Raw genomic sequence first — 26,908 nt, forward strand, 5'->3', positions numbered from 1 at the left:
GCCAATAATATAAGTTTTATTAAAGTTAACAAAAGTTATATAAAAGTAGCCTACAATAGTAAAGTTACAATGATAAGTTTCAATTAAGGTACAATCAGCTGGTTTCAGGCATCGAGGGACACTGCGCTATTCAGTATCCGTCAATTCAGTCTCTCTCTCAGTCTTTTATATGCAGACTTCCCAATGCAGGTCCCAGACTCTTCGTCTTCTCTTTCTCTTCTTAATCGTCTGTAACATATACCTTAACTAATACATTTTCTATTTATCATAAAATCAATTTCTAATACATAAATGTTTTCTACTCTAAATCAGTCAATACATACATACATTTCATGCAAGTAAGTAGTTTTCTTAATAGTAATAATCACACCATACATTTTCTGCTCAGCATTAATAATTGGGTTACAAATATATCTACTTAACCCTCATGTGGTGTTCAAAACCCTATAACACCTGTGGTCTTCCCGGGTCAAAATGACCCGACTATAAAAAAATAGCTTATAAATCACTCATTATACCATATTTTCACACAATCTTGGATTCAGTCTTTTTGTCAACTTGTTCTCTTTCAATTAGGACTGGTTTTACATTTCTATTTGCATCTAATTAATCGTAGGCCTCATTCATTTGACAGTAGAGATCTAATTTTTTGAGTAAAAAAAACATTATTTTTGAATATTTTTGAATAATTTTGGAAATATTAAATGAAATTTAAAGAAAATTGGCACTGTTTATCACACTAGTCTACTTTAATTTTTCACCAGGAATTTTGTTTTGAAAAACTTTTATTTTGTACAAAATGGCACATTGTCACACTTGTGGTCTTCCCGGGTCAAAATGACCCGACTATAAAAAATAGCTTATAAATCACTCATTATACCATATTTTCACCCAATCTTGGATTCAATCTTTTTGTCAACTTGTTCTCTTTCAATTAGGACTGGTTTTATATTTCTATTTGCATCTAATTAATCGTAGGCCTCATTTATTTGACAGTAGGGATCTCATTTGTTGAGTAAAAAAAACATTATTTTTGAATAATTTTGGAAATATTAAATGAAATCTGAAGAAAATTGGCACTGTTTATCACACTAGTCTACTTTAATATTTCACCAGGAATTTTATTTTGAAAAACTTTTATTTTGTACAAAATGGCACATTGTCACACTTGTGGTCTTCCCGGGTCAAAATGACCCGCCTATAAAAAATAGCTTATAAATCACTCATTATACCATATTTTCACCCAATCTTGGATTCAATCTTTTTGTCAACTTGTTCTCTTTCAATTAGGACTGGTTTTATATTTCTATTTTCATCTGATTAACCGTAGGGCTCATTTATTTGAGAGTAGGCATCTCATTTTTTGAGTAAAAAAAAATTATTTTTGAATAATTTTGGAAATATTAAATAAAATCTGAAGAAAATTGGTACTGTTGATCACACTAGTGTACTTTAATTTTTCACCAGGAATTTTGTTTTGAAAAACTTTTATTTTGTACAAAATGGCACAGAATTACACTTGCGGTGTTCCACTGGGCCATTGAGGGCCATTGTTTCAATGGGCCATTGAAAGTGAATGGGAGAGACTGAAACATTTTCAGGAGCATGTTCATTGTTTATGTACACATATGAGCATGTGATGGATTATGGTGAGTTTGGGCTCTTTTTAATCTTAACAATCTCATGTAAATAATGATGTGCCATTTTCCACAATTTATGCATGCTTCATTGAGTTACGAGTTAAAACGCGACATAAGTGCTAGGCTACATCTATATTCAAAGCTCTGTGAGCGCCTGTGGGGGTTTGTGTGTTACAACTCCATTAGGAATATCTTTAGATCCGAGTGATGGATTGTGCTGTGTTTGGGCTCTTTTTAATTGTGATAGTCTACTGAAAATAATGATGTACATTTTTCTACGATCTGTGCATGCTTCATGAAGTTATGAGCAAAAACCAAACGTGAGAGCTTCATGAGTATATACTTGGCTAGGTGCGTCTGTGGTATTTTTTGTGTTAGAGCGCCATGAGGAATATCTTTAGATCTTGTTGATGGAATATATTGAGTTTGGGCTCTTATTAATCGTGAGCTCCTGCTGTAAATAACGATGTGTCATTTTCCATGATCGATGTATGTTTCATGAAGTTACGAGTAAAAAGGCCAAGTCTAAGCTACCTTGCTTGGCTATGTGAGTCTGTGTGTCTGTAGTATTTTTTGTGTTAGAACTCCATGAGGAATATCTTTAGTTCTGAGTGATGGATTATGTTGAGTTTGGACTCATTTTAATTGTAAGCATCTGCTGTAAATAATGATGTGTCATTTTCCACAATCGGAGCATGTTTCATGAAGTTACGAGTGGAAATGTGTCTAAACTTCCATCATCCATGTATGGTTTACACATGGGTCTCTTGAAGGGCTTCTTTTACAAAAATCTCACTCAAGTTTAGAAAAAAGCCTGAAACAATTATGCTTGCTGTATTCTACTAATTGAGACCTTTCAAATGACATATGACACAGGACTATCTGAGCTGTATGATGTATTTGACATATTGCTGAATGTAGTAAAAAAGTAGTTTATAAATTATGAATTTGTTTTTTTCTATTTATCAGCAAATAACTCAGCACTACTTAGGAGTTTATCAAACTGGCTACATTCATTGTAAGTTTCAGACTCTAAGCTTTCAAATGACACCTATTTTAAGTTGATCAAGGTAACAGTTTTGAAAAATATTATGATTATTTATTTCGCAGCTAGGTGGCGCCTGCGGGGGAACACTCTTGTTTTAGAGTGATAACTCAGCTCTCGTTAGGAGTTGATCAAAGTGATTAGATGCATTAAAAAGCTGAGATTCTACGCTTTAAAATGATACCTATTTTGTGTTGTTCCATTCATTGTTTGCATTGGTCTCTCCCATTAACTTTCAATGGCCCATTGAAACAATGGCCCACAATGGCCCTCAATGGCCCAGTGGAACACCACAAGTGTAACTCTGTACCATATTGTACACAAGTAAAGTTTTTCAAAACAAAATTCCTGGTGAAAAATTAAAGTACACTAGTGTGATCAACAGTGCCAATTTTCTTCAGATTTTATTTTATTTTTCCAAAAATTATTCAAAAATATTTTTTTTTTACTCAAAAAATGAGATGCCTACTCTCAGATAAATGAGGCCCACGATTAATCAGATGCAAATGGAAATACAAAACCAGTCCTAATTGAAAGAGAACAAGTTGACAAAAAGATTGAATCCAAGATTGGGTGAAAATATGGTATAATGAGTGATTTATAAGTATTTTTTATAGTCGGGTCATTTTGACCCGGGAAGACCACAAGTGTGACTATGTACCATTTTTTACAAAATAAAAGTTTTTTAAAATAAAATTCCTAGTGAAATATTAAAGTAGACTAGTGTGATAAACAGTGCCAATTTTCTTCAGATTTCATTTAATATTTCCAAAATTATTCAAAAATAATGTTTTTTTTACTCAAAAAATGAGATCCCTACTGTCAAATAAATGAGGCCTACGATTAATTAGATGCAAATATAAATATAAAACCAGTCCTAATTGAAAGAGAACAAGTTGACAAAAAGATTGAATCCAAGATTGGGTGAAAATATGGTATAATGAGTGATTTATAAGCTATTTTTTATAGGCGGGTCATTTTGACCCGGGAAGACCACAAGTGTAACAAGGTATCAAAACCCCCGCAAAAAAAGTACGAAAATTTTCAAAAAAAATTTGAGAAGTAGTTATACCCTTTGGGAACAGAGTCACTAAGTTTCAGTCCAATGCGATAACATTAACTAGTATTTTTGGGAAAAAGAAAATCTTCTCCGGGTCAAAATGACCCGAAGACCACATGAGGGTTAAGCAAAAGCATTATTATTACTTAGGTTATATCATTTTAAAGCAAATCAAGCATTAATCAAGGCAGTATAATTGCAAAATCATCATCTCCATTAACAATGTATAAAACTACAAAACTAGTAGTTTACAGAGTATACTTCAAAGTGTTCTTTCATAAACTAAAAAATGTTCTTTCATAAAATGAACTCTGAGTAGGCCTATAGGTTGCAGGTGCGTGCTGTGACTATGTGAGTCCATGCTGTGCTGTTTATGCTGTTATTTGTGCATGCAAAACGAAACCCCTGGAAAACAAATGTTCAGCGTCACAGACACTTATCATTTAAATCTAATCTAACATAATCTTGTTGTTTAGGTTAATGAACGTCGATTTTCGATCAGAAAAACAAAACAAAAAAAACAAATGAACATCCCTATTGGTTCTTCAACCATCCAGCAATTTTCGCAGTATATTTAGGCCTACCTCTAATGGCAGCATATTGCTATAGTGACCTACCTATTATGACTTGACAATAACTGAGCGTGGGTATTTCATTCACGTTTTTATGCGTCAACGTTACATTTGCATAATCCGTAGCCTAGCCTACTATTTGATTGCCAATTTTAAAATATTAAACAGAGCAATAAAATTACGTTATTAACCGGTTAATGGCAATTTCAAATAAACGTTTATGTTCAGAATGATATAGTTTCTGTTTTTTGTCTAACCTTCCCATATGTTTGTCCTGCGAAAGACACGGATCTTACGTGACACTTCTTGGAAAGCCTGCAGGATGTTCCGGAACATAGGCCCACTTCTCAATGCATCTATGACCAGATTGTATTTCGCATGGTTTTGGTGTTCTTTCAGCCAGCGATCACGGGCCATTGGGTCCACATACACCTCATGATTCACCATCTGATCGGCGATTAACTCCACCCGCTGAAGAGTCTCCTGGATCCCGTTCCCATCATTTTCGTTGGGAGATGTATCAGCCTTTAGGTATGCCACAAGTGCCTTTCGGAGCTCCCTCACATAGTCTCCGAACAAAAATGCATTAAAATCCACGTAGAAATCATTCTTATCTGACCTACAGAGATAAAACACCAAAAACAATATAGCTATAACAACTGAAATTAAAAGTGAAAATGTCTAATTATGTCAATTAATCTAAAAAGGGAAATGGAACTGAAGCTGTTTATGCACTGGTTCAGAACTAAGTGCAATGCTAATAGCCTACCATGAGTCAAAAATATCCTTTTTATAACTTGCGCCTGTTGAACTGTTGAGCAGCTAAAGGTCAAGTCGGGTCCTTCATCAAACTGTCAGTTAATGATTATTCTAAGAAGAATGAATGATATTACTTTTAAAATACGCATAGCTTACTAAAGCGTACGAAAACAAATTGTGCACAATAAAACCAAATTAAACGTAATTTCTTTCACTTGATTAATTAATAAATAATAATAGCCTGTTATAGTTTTTATAGCCTTTATTATAGAAGAAGAATGGGAAAAGGAAGAGTGAGTGTAAGAGTGAGAGGTTTTGGATAGGATATAAGAAGGGTAATATTGAGAGGGAGAGGACCAGTGAAAGAGTTAAAAAAGAGATGAGGGGAAAGGAATAGATGGTAGAGGTAGAGGAGATGGAGCAAAAAGAGCTGAGGATGTAAGAGGAGAAGAGGGAGAAGAGATGGCAATGGTATTAGAGGAAAGGGCAAGAGAAGAAAATATAAGAAGACATGGACCGAGGGGAAGGGGAGAGCAAGGTGTAAGAGGAGGGAGAGATAGAAGGATAGAGTACAGACGGGTTTCAAATTAAATCAGAGCCACCTTAATTGACCATGTCATAAATGATGGTCTTTCCTTGAGAAAAGTAGAACAGAGAGTTCAGCCCAATATAAACATTGTCCCTGGACAAGTGCTGCAATCCACTAGTGTTGTCACACAACGCTGTATTGGGGCCGCACAACACATAATGGCTTATTTTATAAACTCCCGAGTCAATGAAATGCACTTGATCAGGAGCAAATAGAGCGAAATTCTGTAGTTGTTTGGGACAATTTCCAATTTCACCATTCAGCACTGGTGCAAGAGTGGTTTGAGCATTACCCAGATTTCAGAAAGGTGTTACTTCCAGAATATTCTCCTCTAGGAGATGGAAAGTATATGATCACAACCCTTACGGTGTGTGTCCAATAGCCTATACAGCAGCAAAACTCCACTCAGTGCCGCTGGCAACGCCATAACACTTTGGAGTGTGTCTGTTGCGAGTGTGTTTAATCTATGTTTATAATCTATGCTAACACACACACACACACACACACACACACAGTATAATCGTCAGAGATGTACGCAATTACATTCGGAAATCTACAAGCTTTGTTTCCAAATGCCCCAAGCAAAGATATCCTGTCAATTTTACAAACCTTTATAAACCCAGCCAATATAATCACAATGAACACATCCAAAATAAAATATTTAAGATATATGGGTCATTCTACAGGAACGTCCACTTTTGGTATGGCAAGGTGTCTTAAAATGGATTTCTTTTTCTAACATTTAAACTTAGACCACATTATTAGATTACCATTTGACTTTATACATAAATACAACACATAAATGACAGCTTAATGATTTTTTATATTTTTTGTGCATTTATTTAAAGCCCACATGTACCATTTTTTTTGTCACTGGTGTTACCTTACTTTTTTGGCAATATTAAAGTTTTTTTTATATATATATATTATTTCTGATTTTTTTTCAGCACATGTAGCCTAGTCAAAGTTACAGAAAATAATAATAATGCAACAAATAAGGAGATTATGTTTATTTATTTTAATCAGGTTTGTTAAAAGTGTGCTTGAATGAGGTTAGTTCGTTTGCGCAATCAAGTGTTTGCTATAACAATGAAAATATTTGAAAACCAGTTAAAATCAAGTAATGATGCAACCCTTTAAATCTTAACTTTTGAGTGTAGCAGAATTAAATAGATGTAAAATTATTATCATGTCACATGATGTGACATAGTATTTAATGTGACAGAAAAAAAAGACAGTAACACCAGTGACACAATGAATCACCAATGACATGCATAAGACTAAATATCATTATTCTTCAACTGTAATTAAGTAGATGAGACAAAATTGTTACATTTGGAATACAATCTAAATGAATAGCTTTGAATAAAGTTTATCTATAAATGGGAGTCACTGGTGTTACTGGTGTTGTTACCCATAAGAAAGGTGACACCAGTGACAGTAACACCAGTGACAATTTTCATGAAAAATTAATTTTACAAAATGGCTGCTGCAAGGTATCAAACCACATGTTGTCAATCATGGTATAGTTTAATCCATTTGTAGGCTATTCTAGTTTTTTTTTTTTACAATTCCCTTACAATAAAGTAGGTCATTCACGTTTTTTTTCATGCTGCTGGCGTATATTTCCAATTGTTTTCAATGGGAGAGCCACGTTTTTAGAACGCCATGAGCATAATGAGGCGCTGAGCGTCTATTTCACGCTGAAGAGCTAAGCATTCTGCGTTTTTTACCGGTCACCGAGAGTTGAAGAATGTTTAACTTTGGGTAAAACCATAGACTGTATAAAAAAAAAAAACTAAAAAAACAATCAGAATGTAATTTCCCATTCCCTTTAAAAGCCAGTTGCACTCATGCTGCCTTCACGTGCTCTGGAAAAGATGATATTTTCCACTTGTGAACTGGTATTTACCAGTGTGTTGTGTTCAAGTGCTTTTGTTGTCGTAATGTAGTACCCGCAAGGTCTGTGTCAGTAGAGTATCTTTTTTATCTTTACAAAAAAAACAAAACAAAAAAAAAAACGTAAATGTGGTGCTATTCTGATTATTAAAACATAATTAATAATTAAAAAAAAATAAAACATGACATAAAATGATTAAATATGAACCAAGGAAATTGCGGCGAAGTTGAAAATTGAGTGTTAACGCATTATATTACAATCGTTAATGACACAACATTGTATAGGCTACAAAAACTATCCGCTAACAGTATTCACGACTCTTGCGTTGCTCTCCGCCATTTTGAAAAGGTCAAAGGTTATCTCATCTCGGCAACTCGTGCATCAAAATATTCTACGAGTTGCCCAGTGGAAAATACCACATGAGGGGGTGTTCATGTGCATTTTCCATGTCGGCTTTTGGTATTTACCATAATTACCATAGCACGTGAAGGCACCATCAGTCTCGCACCATGGCGGATTCGCTATTTACATGGCGGAACTTGAAAGCGGAAAAACTAAACGCTTCTCTAGCGAGGAAACGGATCTGCTCGTGCGCGAGGTTAAAGTGCTCAAGCAGACCATCTACGAGACAAGCCGGATTCCACTATATCTTTATGTACACACAATATTAATCTTTTACATTGTAATCCTTTTATTAAAATTTATATAAAATTTAAAGTCCGCGTGAACCGGAAGTTGCAAACGACTTTTCTCCAGTGTTGTGACGCATTTCCCAGTGAAACGGAATATTGAACAGAGGGCAGGGTTTTACTCTAGCGCTCCTCCTCTCCATCTCTGCTCATAACAGACTAACGGTTTGAGGGGAGTGGTTAAGCGTTGCCCAAACCAATTCCTCCCCATGGGGAGGGGCATTTTCAGATTTTGATTAAAGATTACGAAGCCAAAACATTTTTTTGTGTGGATTGACTTGGATGAATTGTTCACCACAAAACGATCAATTTAGGCAAACAAAGTAAATATGGTCAATTTTGATTTCATGTGGACTTTAAATATTATAAAATATTGCACCATTGACTTTAGACCAGGTTTTTGTTGGTCAATGGCGCAGTCTATTTCAGTTGCCTCAAAATAACAAAGTGCCAACAATGCGCCAGACCACACCTCGTTTTCAGACCAGTACACCCATGGGCGCACATGCATTTGCTATTTAAACAACGTGGCGCAGGAGGTGAAAATGATAACTGCGTCGGGCTGAAACTAGCAAAAAACACTAGCATTGCGCTGGGTGCATGATAGGGCCCCTAGAGTTTTGTATTTGTATCTTACATAATGTGAATTTCAAAATGTGGAATTTAGCGGAAATAAGTTAATACATCCTCTTATTTACATGAGGTAAAGACAAAGCTGCTTTGTTTATTTTTTAATGTATATAATTGCTGACATAATAACAACCCATTTCAAATGTCTACGTGTTTTTCTTCTTTCTCTATTGAGTGGTAAAGAGATATTGTTCTTGTAAATACTTTCCAGCATTTCAGTAATAAAAGTGTAGGCTAGATCTTTAAAATACATGCCAAAGGTGCAACAGTTATCGTACGGTGCTCGGCAGTGGCCAAAACGGATTTAAACAGTGAATTTTGAATTGATCTCTTCTTGTAAACTCAGAGATGTGGATTCGGACGGCAATTAAATTACCACACAACCTTGGTGTTTGTCAAAAAACAGTGGTAATTCGGCCAGGGATTTTCATGCAGTGTAGTGAGGGAAAAATGCAGACTTTCTGGATTCAGATGGCAATAAAATCACAGACTAGCCATTCTAAATGATGAAAATACCTTATAACCCCACGAGAAACAATTACCAGCCAAATAAGGCTTTAGATGTTTTTGGTCCATGGATGGTGTCACCGCAACGCATTAGATGTGGTCTGCATGAGTATGAGAGCTGTGACATTTTTTATTATAATTATTGATATCATTTTATAGTCCAGATACAAAACTTACACACTAAGGTGTCTACTGTAGCACTCATCCCACCTGCCACACACACACACAAACACACACTGACCCGAACTTGGCCTTCATTTTGCTAATTGCATCTTTTACAGGTTGGCTGAGGGGGATCTTGAGGTCCAGCTCCAGGTTCTCCAGCTGCTCATAGCCCCCAACATCTTCCAGCAGGACCTCGAGTACACTGCGGTGGAACCCAAGGAGTTCTTTGTTGAAGACATGCTGGCCCTGATCAGCTCGCTTGTAAGAAGCAGTCAGTGTGCACTTAGAATCAATGGCATCTAGGGCCTTCTGGGCGTTGTTTTTGAGCTGAGACTCGAGCTGAGAGTTGAGCTTAGAATTGAAGGCATCAGAAATCAGATTCTTTTTATCCCATCCTGTCAGAAAACACAGCGGTTTCTAAGCAATTTATTAGGTACTAATTCTGTATTTAAAGCTGCAGTCCATAACTTTTGATTCTCTAGCGGTTCATAACCAGAACTGCATGTGTCTTGTGGAAGAACATTGTAGCCGGAGCTCCTTCTCTCCGTTTATGTCTATGATGATTCACGCAGGTACTGAGCTACTCTACATGGTGACAACCTGAACGGTCTAAAATAGTCAGAGCATAAAACTGTGCTGTACCGTAGTAATGCAGGATAAGACAAAAACACGGTTTGGAAAATGGATTCATGATGTACTCGTTCATTATATAAATTTTGTACATTTTGAACACAAAAAAGTTATAGCCTGCAGCTTTAATCTGTGCATAGAAAAAAACTATATCCTATTTCATGGATGGATAATACTTTGTAGATTGTGAGATGGGAGAATAATGCTTTTAGATCAGAGCACATTCACACACACATACAATCATTATATCAGTGTTCCTCACTCTTGGTGTATGTTTGTGAGATTTGTGTACTTACCATACTTGCGGCGGAGTGATTTCTTGGATAATACCAAAACAAATACTATGAATATCAAAGCGATTATGTTGATCTGAATCCAGTCCACCATGGTCTCAATCAAATCCTTTTCTGGTCAGCAAGTGTATCTGTATAAAAAAACATAGTATTTCACCAAATGGACCAAGAAATGTGTATTAATATGTCTGACTGAAGAATGCAGCGATAAATAATGATGTTGATAGCAGGGGTGTTTCTAGAGTTTGATCACTACTGGGGCATAGGCCCCCCAAGAATGTTCCAGAGTATGTATACATTTGTAGGAGGTCTGGGGTTATGGCCCCCCGGGAAGACATTTTTCACAAAAACAGCACCAAAGCATTAAATTCTGGTAACTTTGGGTTAGATCTTCACGATTCTAAATAAATAGAGAATCACAATTTTTTTTCTTTAAAATAGAGATCATGATTCTACCACAATCTGAACAGGCACCTAAACAAAATAACATGTAACTTGCTAGAGGTTCTGACAAAATACTAATTGCTGCAGTCTATTTAAATGTTTCTTATTAATTTGAATGAATTATTTTTATAAAATTAGTTTGAATGAATGATTCCTAATTACTTCACTTGTTTTATTACTGGATGAATCAGTGTTCTCTTACATAGGTTCACTCGACACTGTGTAGCGATGATGCAATAAGAACGCTGTAGGGGCGGAGCTCTGATTGTCTAAACCAGTATAGAATCACGCCAATTTATTGGCTGATGGCGCGGGCGCCTCCCCAGTGGCACATCACTCACACTTAGTGAACGCGCCATCTGCTCCTCAGATTTTTCTTTTTTTTAGAAGAAGCGATTTATCTTGCCCGTAAGCATTCTTCTTACGATGTTTCCTCTTCGTGTTTCAGTGACTGCAGCACAATGGATTTGCGTCGTTGCGTCTCTGACTTTCGTTCATTGCAAGCGACGACCCACACAGTAAGTGTGTGAAACACTGATTCTCCGGTGGAGTTTCTCCATGATTATTTATGCCCCAGTCCAGAGGCACGTGATGTCATTTGATGTTATTCACCGTAGTGTCTGATTCTGAGGATTTTGCTACCGCGGCCGACGCTCTCCCGCCCAGTGGCCAGGAAGCGTTCGAGCGCGTGCTACAGAGAAGCTCAACATCAAGTGGCCTGACGAGCCTTTCGACTCTCAATCCTCTAAGCTTGATGTGCATTTGATTTGGCACTTACGCTTCTTGTGTCGTGTGGCTGCTTTATGGTGGACTCTGAGTTCTGAAGCAGACATTTTGCTGTGCACTATGTTTTGGCGCTTCATGCCACCAAGCATTAGTCTGCACGACTAATTACTATTTCTTTTAACTCCGCTTTTGCTTTGAGCTGGAACAAATGAGTGGATGCGTTCACGTATTAAGAATAGTTTCCTATGGCAAGCTGTTTTAACACTAATGCCATAGCGGTTGCAGGCTGCAGAGTGAGCAGACGGGTTTTCCTATCTCTTTCTCTACTTTCTGCGCTGCATTAATGCAACTCTTGTTTCGTGAGTTCATGAATTTAGATTAATTTCCAATGTTATTTATATAGCGCTTTTCACAACATAGGTTGTATCAAAGCAGCTTCACAGTAATAAATTAAAACAATACATCAATGTTTGTTTCTAGTGGAACGTCCATGTTTGGTAATGCTGATCAATAGTATTGTTGATTGATTAATTAAATTAAATATCCCCAACTGAGCAAGCCAAAGGCAACAGTGGCAAGGAACCGAAAAACTCCATCAAGTGACCTAATGGAGAAAAAAAAAACCTTGGGAGAACCCAGGCTCAGTCGGGGGCCAGTTCTCCTCTGGCGTTTATGAACTAGAGGTCGGATTTAACTGTAAGTTCTCTTACGAGAGTTTCTCTCGTACTTGCGTAATATCTTACGCTAGGGGGAAACCTCTTTTCCTCGAGATACTGAAGCCAAAAAATTATCCTTAATTTTGCAATAATGTAAAACGCATTGCAGCAGCATGCAGACATGGGCGAGACAGCTCGCGCGCCCATTGGCTGCTCTGCGGCAACTGCACCAGCCTATCGAGAGAGGCCCCTCATGACGTCAGAACCAATGAGGGCGCTTCGCGCCCAATACGTCATGTCCCGCCAAAAGAGGGTGGGGCTCAGCTATAAATATAGCCTCGAAGGGCTGGTTTGACCAGTTTTTTATCTCTTCAGCGAAACTCACGCATCGCTGGATCCCGAGAGGAAGAAGCCGCGCCGTCTGATAGAAGCACTGAGCAGGATTAGCGCCACATCTGAAGCTGCTGGACGACAACTCGCCGCCTTCAGTCGCCGTTCCTGCGCACGCTTTCCGGCGTACATATCCTTTCTCTGCTACTGTGTTTTGTGTATGTGTGTGTTCGCCGCCGTGACACACACTCCCTTTGCACTAAAAGAGCCGGGCGTCTTTATCAAGACACCCCTTTTTCCTGGAAAGGATCACGCAGCTCTCGCGCTAGCTAATGCCTACGGTGACTCTGAGGACTCGCCTGGCATCCTTCTCCGAGACTGCACCTCCGCAACCTCCCCCACCCCGCAAAGCTCGCCGGTGCGCCCGCCTGCTTCGCTGAGTCTCTTCCTGATGGACAGTGGCCGCCGCGTGCCGCCGCTTCCGTCGTGGATGTAGACCAAGAAGCCGCGTCTGTGGGGGATGATATCTGTTCTCCCTCTGTTCGAGCCGCGCAAATTGCGCCGTTCACAGGGGATGTCAGGAGCGGACGATCACGGGGCTAGCTTTCTCTCTCCCTCTGTTCGAGCCGCGCAAACTGCGCCGTTCACAAGGGAGACCGGAAGCGTACGGTCACGGGGTTAGTTTTTTCTTTACGTTATAAGAAAAGCCGCCCCGCCCTAGTTGCGCCCCATTCATAATATGCCGTCAATGCTTCGCTCTGTCAGTTCCCTTAAAAGGCGACTGCAGATGTGTATTTTGCAGCCAACGAGCGCGTTGTACAACCCGCTCGCCTGCTCCCATTCAAGCATGTTGACGCTCTGTTATATGCTCGTGCTAACTGAAAACTTATGTATTCTCCCCCTGTGGCTCAGCGGCAGAATCTTAGGCATTCGCACGAGAGAACCGTGTTCGAATCCCGGGTCTACCGACACATAAAATTATGCCGTCAGTGCTTCGCTCTGTCAGTTCCCTTAAAAGGCGACTGCAGATGTGTATTTTGCAGCCAACGAGCGCGTTGTACAACCCGCTCGCCTGCACCCATTCAAGCATGTTGACGCTCTGTTATGTGGTCGTGCTAACTGAAAGCATGTGTATTCTCCCCCTGTGGCTCAGTGGCAGAATCTTAGGCTTTAGCACGAGAGACCCGTGTTCGAATCCCAGGTCTACTAGAATGTAATTTATGCCATCAATGCTTTCGTTCTGTCAGTTCCCTTAAAGGCGACTGCAGATGTGTATTTTGCAGCCAACAAGCGCATTGTACTACCCGCTCGCCTGCACCCAAACACTGTTTCTATGGCAACACAAAGGATTCCTAGCCGCTGCGGCCGGACTCCCACCAAAACTTCTCGCTCGCTCAGTTCTAGTAATTGCGACTGTTCCAGCGTATTCTGCAGTAAACAAGTCGGCAACACAGCCCGCTTGCCTGCACACAAACGCCGTTTTTACGACGACCCAGATAAATCCCATAAAGAGTGTATTTTCTGGTATTCCGGCCACGGCCGATGGTGTTAGGAGTGTAGTAAAAATGCCCACTGCCCAGTGCCCATTCCTACACACAAACACGGCCCGCCACACACGGCCCGCACAAATAAAATCGACTCATGTCGATTGTGCACCAAATGTAGTGATTGTGCTTACGTCCCAGTGCCCGCAAACACTACACACTACATGTCTCACGGTTTCCGTAAAAACGAAACCAACGCACATACCATCTGCACAAACAGACGGGGTTCTCAGCGTTTTGCATGGGCCCGATGTCCCGCGCCCTCATTCGCTCACAGACATAATAAACCCCACGGGGTTCGCCCCGCTCGCTCTCTCAGCACACCGCTGTAGGAGAACTGAGTGCGGGCAGGCTGCCCACTCTGATCAGCGCACCCCCAGTCTCACACGCTGCAAGCGTGGCGCTCATGTTACAGCACACCGGTGCTCTCCGCTCGCCACTAGGTCGCGACCAGAGCCCAGATATCATTCTACCCTTAGCCACTCACGCGAAAGCGTGGGCAGAGCTTCCCAGGGTATCAAAGTGGGTGCTGAACACTATAGAAAGAGGCTATTCGCTACAGTTCGGTCGACGCCCGCAATGCCAAGCGGCGCGAATCGAAACTACGGTGAAAGAGGAAGTAGCACACCTACTTCGAGCCGAAATAGCGAAGTTACTGAGCAAAGGGGCTATAGAACCCTTATCACAGGCTCAGAGCGAAGGGGGCATGTACAGCAGATATTTTCTGGTACCCAAAAAAGACGGGGGTCTCAGACCCATTCTAGATCTAAGACGGCTAAACAAAGCACTTCTGAAAAGACGGTTCAGAATGCTCACGACCAGGAAAATCCTCTCGCAAATTTGCCAAGGGGACTGGTTCATGTCGATAGATCTGAAAGACGCTTATTTTCAAATACAAATAGCGTCACGTCACAGGCGATTTTTGAGATTCGCCTTCGAGGGCCAGGCATATCAGTACACAGTCCTGCCGTTTGGCCTATCCCTGGCACCTCGTGCATTCACGATGTGCATGGATGCAGCGCTCGTACCCCTCAAACTCCGAGGCATACGAGTGCTGAATTATTTGGACGATTGGCTGGTTCTAGCTCGATCACAGTCAGAGCTCATAGAACACAGGACCATATTACTTGACCACCTCGAGAATTTGGGTCTCAGAGTCAATTGGGCGAAGAGTTCGCTGTCTCCCAGTCAGAAAATATCCTTTCTGGGTACAGAACTGGACTCGCTGTCTATGACAGCGCAACTGTCACCGCAGCGCAGGCTGAGTATTCGGCGCATGACAGAAACTTTTCGCCACGGCACTTTAGTCCCGCTCAAAAGGAAGAAAATTCAGAAAATGCTGGGTCTCATGGCTTCAGCATCTTCAGTGCTTCAGCTGGGTCTGCTTCGCGTGCGCCCGCTGCAGTACTGGTTAAAACCACGCGTTCCGCGCAGAGCGTGGACATCTGGTCTCTTGCGCCTCAAGGTCGATCAGAAATGCATCGCAGCTCTGAAACCTTGGACAGTGACCGATTGGTACCGATCAGGTGTAAGCCTGGGGACTTCCTCGAGTGTGAAGGTGGTGTCTACGGATGCCTCAACCTCGAGATGGGGAGCGCTGCTAGAAGGCAGACCGTTCTTCGGCCTGTGGTCAGAACGGGAGAAGCTTCTACACATAAACTGTCTGGAAATGATGGCAGTCGACAACGCGCTGAGGCGTTTTTGTCCCCAAATAAAAGAACACCACGTCCTGGTCCGTTCGGACAACATGTCAGTGGTGGCTTATATAAATCACCAAGGAGGTATCAGATCCAGAGCCCTTCACAGGCTGACGGAACGCCTCCTGGTCTGGGCTCAGCACAATCTGCGCTCGCTCAGAGCAGCGCAAGTGCCCGGCCACCTGAATGTGAGACCAGACAGACTGTCCAGGAACAATCTTCCGGCAGGAGAATGGTCTTTACACCCGCAGACAGTCAAACTGCTGTGGAGGACATTTGGCAGAGCGAAAATAGACCTATTTGCGTCTCAAGAGAACGCTTACTGTCAGGAATTTCTCTCCAAGAGCAGGGATGCGCTGGCCCGCGTCTGGCCCCGCTGCCCGCTCTATGCGTTTCCCCCTGTCACGCTTCTGCCCCAGGTGTTAGAGCGAATCAGGGAAAGCGGATGCTCGGTGCTACTCGTCGCCCCATTATGGACGAACCAAGCCTGGTTTCCAGTCCTGATGCAGCTGACGAGTACCGCCCCGTGGCCGATACCGGTGAGGAGGGATCTCCTCTCGCAGGCGAACGGCTCGATCTGGCATCCTTGCCCGGAGCTTTGGTCCTTACACGTGTGGGCCATCAACGGGTACCCGTTAACCTCCCAGTGGGAGTGTTAAACACGATCACGCAGGCTAGAGCTCCATCTATGAGACGGCTCTATTCCTCAAAATGGTCTGTGTTCACTAGCTGGTGTACAGCGCGTGGCACTTCACCCTCACACTGTGGGGTGTCGGAGGTTCTTTCCTTTTTACAAGAGCTTCTGGATAAGGGCAGAGCCCCATCCACGCTCAAAGTTTATGTGGCGGCCATAGCAGCGTTCGCTGAATCAGCGATTGGCCAGTCATTAGGAAGGAATGTTCTGGTCATTCGCTTCCTTAGAGGAGCTAAGAGGCTGAATCCTCCCAGACCTCCCTCGGTTCCCGTTTGGGACCTTTCCACGGTTCTGGATGACATGAAAGGTGCCCCATTCGAGCCAATACAATCAATAGACCTAAAACACTTGTCTCTCAAAACAGTGTTTCTTCTGGCTCTCGCTTCAGTGAAGCGCATAGGGGACTTGCAAGCGCTCTCAGTGAGCGCAACGTGTATGGAGTTTGGACCTAATGACTCGAGAGTCATACTCAAACCAAAGCACGGATATGTTCCTAAATCCCTCAATACACCGTTTAGGGCACAGGTGATCTCCCTGTCGGCCCTGCCCGTGTCCGAAGAGGAAGGGGACGCAGGCTTCCTTTGCCCGGTCAGGGCGTTAAGAGCCTATGTGTCTTGCTCATCCGTTTTCAGACAGACGGAGCAGCTCTTTGTTTTGTTCAGCGGACGTTCTAAGGAACTAGCCGCATCAAAACAGAGTTTATCCAGATGGATAGTTGATGCTATAGCGCTAGCTTATACATCTAAGGGCCTGCAATGCCCGTTAGGTGTCAAAGCGCACTCCACAAGAGGCATGGCTTCGTCGTGGGCTTGGTCTAGTGGGAATGCCTTGCAAGATATCTGTATGGCGGCAGGTTGGGCCTCCCCGTCTACATTTATAAGGTTTTATAACCTCGAGGTTCCCGCTTTACAAGCTAAGTTGCTCTCGGTCTAAATTTTCAGTATGGCCTGCCCGATGCTATCGGCCCAGGATGCTGAAATTACTAGAGCGTCGATCACTGATCGTCTGTATACTTCTGTGGGCAGTGTGTAAGTCCCCCATGTTTATCAGTCCAGGCCGAGTTCGCCCTGGCTGTGTGGAACACTTGATATAATCTGCTCTTATTAGAGCTCTATATTACAGGAATGATGCTATTCTAGCCCCTCTTCCCGGATTCTCTGTGTGTCCCGTGTGATTAGGCACTGTATGAGCCCCGGGCACCTGCCCTTGGGACTTTAGTGTTGTATCTCAAGCACGCACGGCGTTTTACACTGTGTTCCCCTAGCGTAAGATATTACGCAAGTACGAGAGAAACTCTCGTAAGAGAACGTACTCGGTTACTAACGTAACCTCGGTTCTCTCTAGAGAGGGAACGAGTACTTGCGTATCTTGCCGTGCATGCATCACGCTCCGGTTCGCTTCGGCGATAAAAACTGGTCAAACCAGCCCTTCGAGGCTATATTTATAGCTGAGCCCCACCCTCTTTTGGCGGGACATGACGTATTAGGCGCGAAGCGCCCTCATTGGTTCTGACGTCATGAGGGGCCTCTCTCGATAGGCTGGTGCAGTTGCCGCAGAGCAGCCAATGGGCGCGCGAGCTGTCTCGCCCATGTCTGCATGCTGCTGCAATGCGTTTTACATTATTGCAAAATTAAGGATAATTTTTTGGCTTCAGTATCTCGAGGAAAAGAGGTTTTCCCCTAGCGTAAGATATTACGCAAGTACTCGTTCCCTCTCTAGAGAGAACCGAGGTTACGTTAGTAACCGAGTACGATTAAAAGTATTATATGAATGCCTGGCTGAAGAGATGCGTCTTTAATCTAGTTTTAAACTGGGAGAGCGAGTCTGAGCAACGAACAGTATCTGGAAGACTATTCCAGAGTTTTGGTGCTAAATGTGAAAATGCTCTCCCTCCTTTGGTGGATCTGGATATCCTAGGTATGACCAAAAGCCTCGAATTTAGTGACCTTAAAGAGCGCGATGGATTATAGGGCGATAGAAGATCAGTTAAATAGACTGGAGCTGTGTCCCAAAGCTTGCCTACTCATTTGCTACACTGCACACTCAAAAGTATGTAGCCTACTTTTTCTTCACAAAAAGAGTACATACTTTTAGGGCGTAGTAGGCGAATTGGGACGCAGCCTTTGTCTCATCGATTACCTTTATTTAAAATCATATTTTGCTATCATTTAAGTTCAGTTTTAATGAAGCAGCTGTAACTGTTGAAACAGGCTTTGTATTTGTTGTTCTGAAATCAAAATGATAGACCACAATCCTGAACTAGATGGTAAAGTTCGTAGACAAACTTTAAGTTGGCTTGAAAAAGCCTAGCCAGAAAGTTTGAAAAAGTTTTCAAATGTTCTAGTATGGTTTAACATGATTTACCACACCGGCTGTCAACGGCAGTTAGCCTATACTTCCTGCTGCCACCTGCCGATTTTTTCGCTGAACCCCTACTGGTATTTGTTCAAGTTACTGTTTAACTGAGCAGAGTTAGTTCTTTTAAGTAAAGACTGCCTGCAGTGACATTTTTTACAAAGTATGTTTGCAAAAAAAGAAGGTTGAATTAAAAAAAATAATAACTCGGAGTTGAAAAGTAAATAATTTGCTTTCAGTCATAATATGTCATAATGCAACAGTCCCCACTCCCCTATATGCAGAACCACAGGCTTACCACAGCAGTTTTGCCTATGCATGCGCTGTCACATTTTCATTTTTAAATCTTAGTGACTGTTCTGTCCTAAAACTATCTAATGGTTATTGTTACTCCTGCTGTTACTTTTTGCTCTTGCTGTTGCTCACAGGCCTTTAGGCTCCTTTACTGAAATAAAACAATGCTAAGTTGTGTCATGAACACTTTCCTCCAAAAACGAACAGCCTGGTATAATAAACACACTTTATTTTTCAAAGCCTGGTATAAAAACGTACTCGGTTACTAACGTAACCTCGGTTCTCTCTAGAAGAGGGAACGAGTACTGCGTTTGATAAAACGCTATGGGAACCCCTTGCAAAACGCTGTGCGTGCCGGGATAAAAACACCGATCACCGGAAGCTATTTCAGGCATACAGTGCATAATCACCAGATAGACTCACACAGAGTCAGGGAATAAGGGAGGAAGCCTTAATTCCCTAAACTGTAGCGTCCGTGGGCTTAACATTACCTCACAGGGAGAGTCTAAAGACGGGAGGGGTTTCCTCCGTCCTTATATAGACATGTCCACAGACACGAATATGACATCACATAGCCAGGGTAGGGAGCCTGCACTAATGCGGGAAAACGTGGGTCTTACACAGTTCTGCCCAGTATAGTCGGTAGCGCATAGCGCCTGTAAGTAGATTACACCGACAAAAGCTTAGCCTGCAAGGCGGGAACCTCTAGGTTATAAAACCTAATAAATGTAGACGGAGAGGCCCAGCCTGCCGCCGTACATATATCCTGTAAGGAAATCCCGCTGGACCAAGCCCACGAGGAAGCAACGCCTCTCGTAGAGTGCGCTCTAACTCCCAACGGGCATTGAATGTCCTTGGCAGTATAAGCCAGCGCTATGGCGTCAACTATCCATCTGGATAGACTCTGTTTCGAAACAGCCATTCCTTTGGAACGTCCGCTGAACGAGACAAAGAGCTGCTCTGTCTGTCTGAAGGCAGCAGAGCGGGACATATAAGTTCTTAAAGCCCTAACAGGGCAAAGAAAACTCGAGTCCCCCTCCTCACTTGACGCCGGCAGGGCAGCCAGGGAAATAACCTGAGCCCGAAAAGGCGTGTTGAGGGATTTCGGCACATAGCCGTGCTTAGGTTTGAGTATGACCTTAGAGTCGTTAGGACCAAACTCCAAGCACGTCGGGCTCACAGAGAGCGCGTGCAGATCGCCTATGCGCTTCACTGAAGCGAGAGCCATCAAAAACACTGTTTTAAAAGATAAATGTTTGAGGCTGATAGACTGAATAGGCTCGAAAGGGGCACCTTTCATGGCCGCCAGGACCGTAGAAAGGTCCCACACAGGGACTGACGGAGGTCTGGGTGGATTCAGTCTCCTAGCTCCCCTGAGGAAGCGGATGACTAAATCATTCCTTCCCAGTGACTGACCCAGCGTTGAACCGGAGAACGCTGAAATAGCCGCCACATACACTTTGAGCGTGGAAGGGGATCTGCCCTAATCCAACAGCTCTTGCAGGAAGGAGAGAACCTCCGTTACCTCACATTCGAGGGGTGAAAGGCTCCGAGCTGTACACCAGCCGGAGAAAACCGACCACTTTGAAGCGTAGAGCCGCCTGGACGACGGTGCTCTAGCCTCCGTGATGGTATTCATGACTCCCTCTGCGAGACCAACGGGTATCCGTTGAGCGCCCACACATGAAGGGACCACAGCTCCGTGTGTGGGTGCCAGATCGAGCCCCTGGCCTGCGAGAGGAGATCTCTCCTCAGCGGCACTGGCCATGGAGCGATGTCTGCTAACTGCATCAGAACTGGGAACCATGCCTGGTTCTTCCAGAACGGTGCTACAAGCAGCACTGGGCATTTTGTTTTCCTGACCCGTTCCAACACCTGAGGCAGGAGGGAGACGGGGGGAAAAGCGTATAGCGGGCAGCGCGGCCACCTTTGGGACAGCACGCTGTCGGTCTTTGAAAAGAATGAGGGGAAGTGAGCGTTTTCGTGGGACGCGAATAGGTCCACCTCGCTTTGCCGAATCTCTCCCACAACAGCCGGACTGTTTGTGGGTGTAGAGACCATTCGCCCGTAGGAACGTTGTTCCTGGACAGTCTGTCCGGGCCCACATTCAGCAGCCCGGGCACATGTACTGCTCTCAGCGAGCGTAGGTTGTGCTGAGCCCATAGTAGGAGGCGTTTCGCCAGCCTGTACAGAGATATGGAATTCAGACCGCCCTGGCGATTTATGTAGGACACCACTGCCATGTTGTCCGAACGGACTATGACATGTTGGTCCTTGATGTGGGGACAAAAATGCGTCAGCGCGTTGTGCACTGCCAGCATTTCTAGGCAGTTTATGTGTTGGAGCTTTTCTCGTTCCGACCATAGGCCGAAGAACGGTCTGCCCTCGAGCAGCGCTCCCCATCCCGAGGTGGATGCGTCCGTAGACACCATCCTCACCCTCGAGGAAGTCCCCAGGCTTACACCTGATTGGTACCAGCCGTTCGCCATCCAAGGCACCAGGGCTGTGACACAGTCCTGATCGACCTTGAGGCATAAATGACCGGACACCCACGCTCTGCGCGGAACCCGCGCTTTCAACCAGAACTGCAGCGGGCGCATGTGGAGCAAGCCCAGCCGGAGAACTGACGATGCTGAGGTCATGAGACCCAGCATCCTTTGAAATTTTCTGAGCGGGGTGAAAGCGCCGCAGCGGAAAGACTTCGCCGCGCGCTGAATGTTCAGCACGCGCTGTGGCGACAGCCGCGCTGTCATGGACTGTGAGTCCAGAACTATACCCAGAAACGGAATCGTTTGACTGGGGTTCAGTGAGCTCTTCGCCCAATTGACCGTGATACCAAGATTCTCGAGGTGATCGAGTAAAATGGCTCTGTGCTCTATGAGCTGAGATCGTGATTGGGCTAGGATCAACCAGTCGTCCAAATAGTTCAGCACTCGCATGCCTCTGTGTCTGAGAGGAGCGAGCGCTGCGTCCATGCATTTCGTAAATGTACGAGGTGCCAGGGACAAGCCAAAAGGCAGGACTGTATACTGGTATGTCTGACCCTCGAAGGCGAATCTCAAGAATCGCCTGTGATGTGACGCTATCTGTATTTGAAAATACGCGCCCTTCAGATCTATCGACATGAACCAGTCTTCCCGGCGAACATGCGCGAGAATTTTGCTGGTCGTGAGCATTTTGAAACGGCGTTTCACTAACACTCTGTTCAGTCGTCTTAGATCCAGAATGGGTCTGATACCGCCGTCCTTTTTGGGGACTAGAAAGTATCTGCTGTATATCCCCTGTTCGCTTTGATCTCGGGGAATAAGCTCTATCGCCCCTTTGCTTATCAGTTTTGATATTTCGGCGCGAAGTAGGTGTGCTACTTTCAGCGGTACCGAAGTTTCGACGCGCGCTGTGAAGCGCGGAGGGCGTCGTAAAAACTGTAGCGAGAAGCCTCTCTTTATAATGCCTAAGACCCAGTCCGAAACCCCTGGAAGCGCTGCCCATGCATCTGCATGGTTGGCTAAGGGCCGGATACAGAGCGCGCTCTGTTCGCCGTGCGACAGAGGTGCTACGGGGCTCACAAACGTAGGCGTTATGCCTGCGGCATTTGAGGCGGGGGGCGCGCTTAATACAGCGGGCGGAGCGCTCGTCCTCGACCTTACAACAGTGCTTGGCTGAGTGAGGGAGGGCTGCGCGAGTCCCGTGGGACTCATGTGTGCGAGTAGATGTGGGCTGGGAGCGGACACATTTACTGCTTTGGGCGCGCTGCCTGTGTAAGCAGCGCGCGCGCTCATAGGTCTCGTTTTTACAGAGAGCCTGTTATCTGATAGACATAGTGTTCGTGGGCACTTTTACTATGTGGGGAGCGCAATCGACCTGAGTCAATTTTATTTGCGCGAGCCCTAAGTGCAGGGCTGTGCTTGTGTGTAGGGATGGGCACTGAGAAGTGGGCATCGACACTACATTTATAGCACCATCGGCCGTGGCCGGACCAGAAATACCGTGAGTAAGTGTGGGCGCGGGAGAGCGGGCACAGTTACTGCAATGAGTGCACTGTCTGTCTGAGCAGAGTGAATGCACACAGGTTTCGTCTTTACAGAAACCACAAGGCATGCAGAACATAGTGTTTGTGGGCACTAGGCAGTGGGCACGTTCACTATGTTGCGTGCGTGATCGACCCGAGTCGAATATATGAGCGCGGGCCCTGTGTGAAGGGCTGTGCTAGTGTGTAGGGATGGGCACTAGCAGTGGGCATCTTCTCTACACATATAGCATCATCGGCCGTGCTCGTGGGCAGCAAAAAACACGTCTGCAGTTGTCTCTCGGGGAACAGAGTGATTTGCATTCGGCGGCATAAACATTTTCTGCCGGCCGGCCTGGGGTTCGAACCTCCGATCCCCCGCGCGCAAGTCTAAGAATCTACCACTGGACCACAGTGAAGATACATAGACAAAGTCAGCGCGAGTATTATCCGCACTGGCGTTTGCTTGCAGGCATGTACCACGTGCTCGTGGCCAGCAAAAAACATGTCTGCAGTTGCCTCTCGGGGAACAAACAGAGTGATTTGCATTCGGCGGCATAAATATTTTCTCCCGGCCGGCCTGGGGTTCGAACCTCCGATCGCCCGCGCGCAAGTCTAAGAATCAACCACTGGACCACAGTGAAGATACATAGACAAAGTCAGCGCGAGTATTATCCGCACTGGCGTTTGCTTGCAGGCAAACGCCAGTGCGGCGTTTGACTGGCGCCAGTGCGGCGTTTGACTGGCGTTTGCTTGCACGTGCTCGTGGCCAGCAAAAAACACGTCTGCAGTTGCCTCTCGGGGAACAAACAGAGTGATTTGCATTCGGCGGCATAAATATTTTCTCCCGGCCGGCCTGGGGTTCGAACCTCCGATCGCCCGCGCGCAAGTCTAAGAATCAACCACTGGACCACAGTGAAGATACATAGACAAAGTCAGCGCGAATATTATCCACACTGGCGTTTGCTTGCAGGCATGTACCACGTGCTCGTGGCCAGCAAAAAACACGTCTGCAGTTGCCTCTCGGGGAACAGACAGAGTGATTTGCATTTTCAGACGCCTGCAAAATGCCAGAATGTGAGAAGAGTGGAAATCGCCCAGTTTCAGCGGGGCTGAAAACACTCCATTTCTCCTTTCGCCAGTGACGCGCGGGAACCGTAGAAACGGTGTTCGGTTGCAGGCAAGCGTGTACTACGCGCTCGCTGGCTGCAAAATGCATCTTTTTGAAAAGAGGTCAGACCGACCAACGGTGGGACTAAGAACACTCTTTTCTCCTTCGCCGGTGAATGATGCGTGCAGAGGCAGGGTAGCTTTTCTTGTAACGTAAAGAAAAACTAATCCCGCCATCCGCTTCCAGGAAGGGCAGCCTCGGAAGGATGCCCGGTGAGTCCTCAGAGTCACCGTAGGCAATTGGCTCGGAGTGAAGGCGTTCGCCGTCAGCGAGCGCGAGCGCTGCATGAGAAGGCATCTTGAAAAAGACGCAGCTCTTTTAGGGGTGTGTGTTGCAAAGCGAACACACACACACACACACACACACAAACACAAGAACAAGAATGTAAAGGATATGGCGTCGGAAAGCGCAGCAGGTACGGCGGTAGAAGGCGGCGTTGGCCAGCGGCTTCAAGGGCTCGTCCCGCTGAAGTGCTTGCATCAGACGACGCGTGCTTCCTCGTGATCCAGCGAGGCGTGCGCTTCGCTGAAGAGATCACAAATTGAGTGAATCAGCCTTTTCGAGCTCCTTTTATAGAGGTAAGCCACGCCCGTTTCGGCGGGAAGTGGCAAGGAGGGCCCTCATTGGTCTGATGTTGCATCAGCCTGCGCTCGATAGGCTTATGCAGTTGCCGCAGAGCAGCCAATGAGCAGACAAGCCGTCTTGCTTCAGCTGTCTGCTGCTGCCGCAACGCGTTTTACATATATGAAAATTAAAGGATAATTTTTTGCTTCAGTGTTTCGTGAAAAGAGACTTTTCCCATAGCGTTTTATCAAACGCAGTACGAGAGAACTCTCGTAAGAGAAACAAACTTTTGAATAGACATTCAGTTTATTATTAGTCTAAATTCAAGATAACTCTAATTCCTTAATATTATTATTTTGTTGGAGACATAACCAAGAATACAATTTCATTTACATTTACCTTTCAGTGCGGACATACCATTATTTTACCATTACCATATTACCATTGATCATTTCTTATAAAATTATACAGGCGCAATTACACCAAAAAGTAAAAATAAAATAAAAAATACAAAAAAAGATTTTCAGTGTTGTAAAATGATGAAACTATAGTGTTCTTGCTGTCCCTAATCTCTAACATGAATATGTGCATGTCCTCTTTGTTTTTGAACGTGAAATAAAATGGAGCCCTTATTTCATCATCCTCATCCAGAAATTTGTCACGATGTGCACGCAGTTGAGTGAAATTGGTCACAGCAAGAAGAGCATTTTGAGTAGCCTACTTTCCACTGCCGTTACATGCATCTCGTCGATATAAAACTGTCTCAACTTTCACGACGAAAACTGCTGTTGGGTAAAACTGTGGCTCTCCTATTTTCGCTGAAGGAAAAAAAAAACAGACTACCGTGCCTTAAATGTATAGCTAATATCTAAAATTCTTGTTTGTCGAACTGTTCTATAAACTCTATCACATTTGCAATATAGGCTATTCAGGGATATCTGCACTCTTGCATGATGTTGCATAATCAGGAATTGATTTTAATTTTGATGGCATTTTTGACCCAAGCCCACATTATTTTAAAACCGTGCGTCAATCAAGATTCAAGAGAAATGAAATAATAGACTATAATCACGTTTTGAGAAAGAAAACAACATAAAATTAAAAATTTAAGAACAAAGGTTTGTTGCTTACAACAATTAACAGTTAAATTCATTACTGAAGGTAGGCTATAGCCTACCGATTAAAAAATCACTTACTACTTTATAAAAATCCACATAGTATTCATTAACACAGTTAAGCTGATAGTTACCTGTTCCCTGCTGTCTGACTGCAAGTAAAGGATTCCACGGCGAAAAGTAAAGAGAGGAGTCGTCAGTGTCTGACCTGGGCCGTGTGACACCGCCCCAATACCGGTCCGGAAACAGAAATAAGTTCATCTCTTGAGTCTTTCATTCTTCCTTTCAGTCTTCATGTTTCATGTAGGTCTACAGAACTTTTTTCTTCTTCTTCACTTTTCAGCACTTGTTTGTTTGTTTGTTTGTTTGGTTGGTTGGTTGGTTGTTTTTTGACCAAAAAAAAAAAACAGCAACATACAAAACTCTCGTAGGGGAAAGAGAATATGCGTATATACAAATGTTGTCAAAATACAAAAAAATATCAGCTAAGCAGAAAACAAACAAACCAAAGAGTGGGAGCTGCTTAAAAATACACAAGTCAAAGGCAAAAAGGCTAGAGAAAAGAAACATTTGGAGCGGAACACAAGGGGAGATTACTCAAAACAGTAATTTCCTAGATATGTCACTAGTCATGACTCATGCTACTTGATACGCCAGAACTGCAGCTGATAGAATGTGCGCTACCATATTTTAGTTTCCATGCTTATTATGTTTCCACAACAATGTTAGTGAGTAAATCTACTGAAATGGCCACCATAACAGTGGAGTGTGATGAGTACGATGAGAAAGCTACGCAGAAGTTAACGCCTGTTTCACACATCCGTGTGCAGTGC

At 43.8% G+C, this 26,908-nt stretch overlaps 1 protein-coding gene across 1 annotated transcript; it reads right to left on the reverse strand.

Moving 5' to 3' along the window:
• On the reverse strand, positions 1 to 26,908 carry LOC307152926 (uncharacterized protein). The gene is made up of 5 exons (XM_079861922.1): positions 26,210 to 26,908; positions 10,483 to 10,610; positions 9,627 to 9,951; positions 3,875 to 4,931; positions 1 to 424 (listed from the first exon to the last, which is right to left on the reverse strand). The coding sequence occupies exons 2-4, from the start codon at positions 10,571 to 10,573 to the stop codon at positions 4,928 to 4,930; spliced, it is 420 nt and encodes a 139-aa protein (XP_079718048.1). The 5' UTR covers positions 10,574 to 10,610; positions 26,210 to 26,908; the 3' UTR covers positions 1 to 424; positions 3,875 to 4,927.

The sequence above is a fragment of the Squalius cephalus genome, assembly GCF_949319135.1.
Source record: "Squalius cephalus genome assembly, chromosome: 24".
Taxonomy (NCBI): domain Eukaryota; kingdom Metazoa; phylum Chordata; class Actinopteri; order Cypriniformes; family Leuciscidae; genus Squalius; species Squalius cephalus.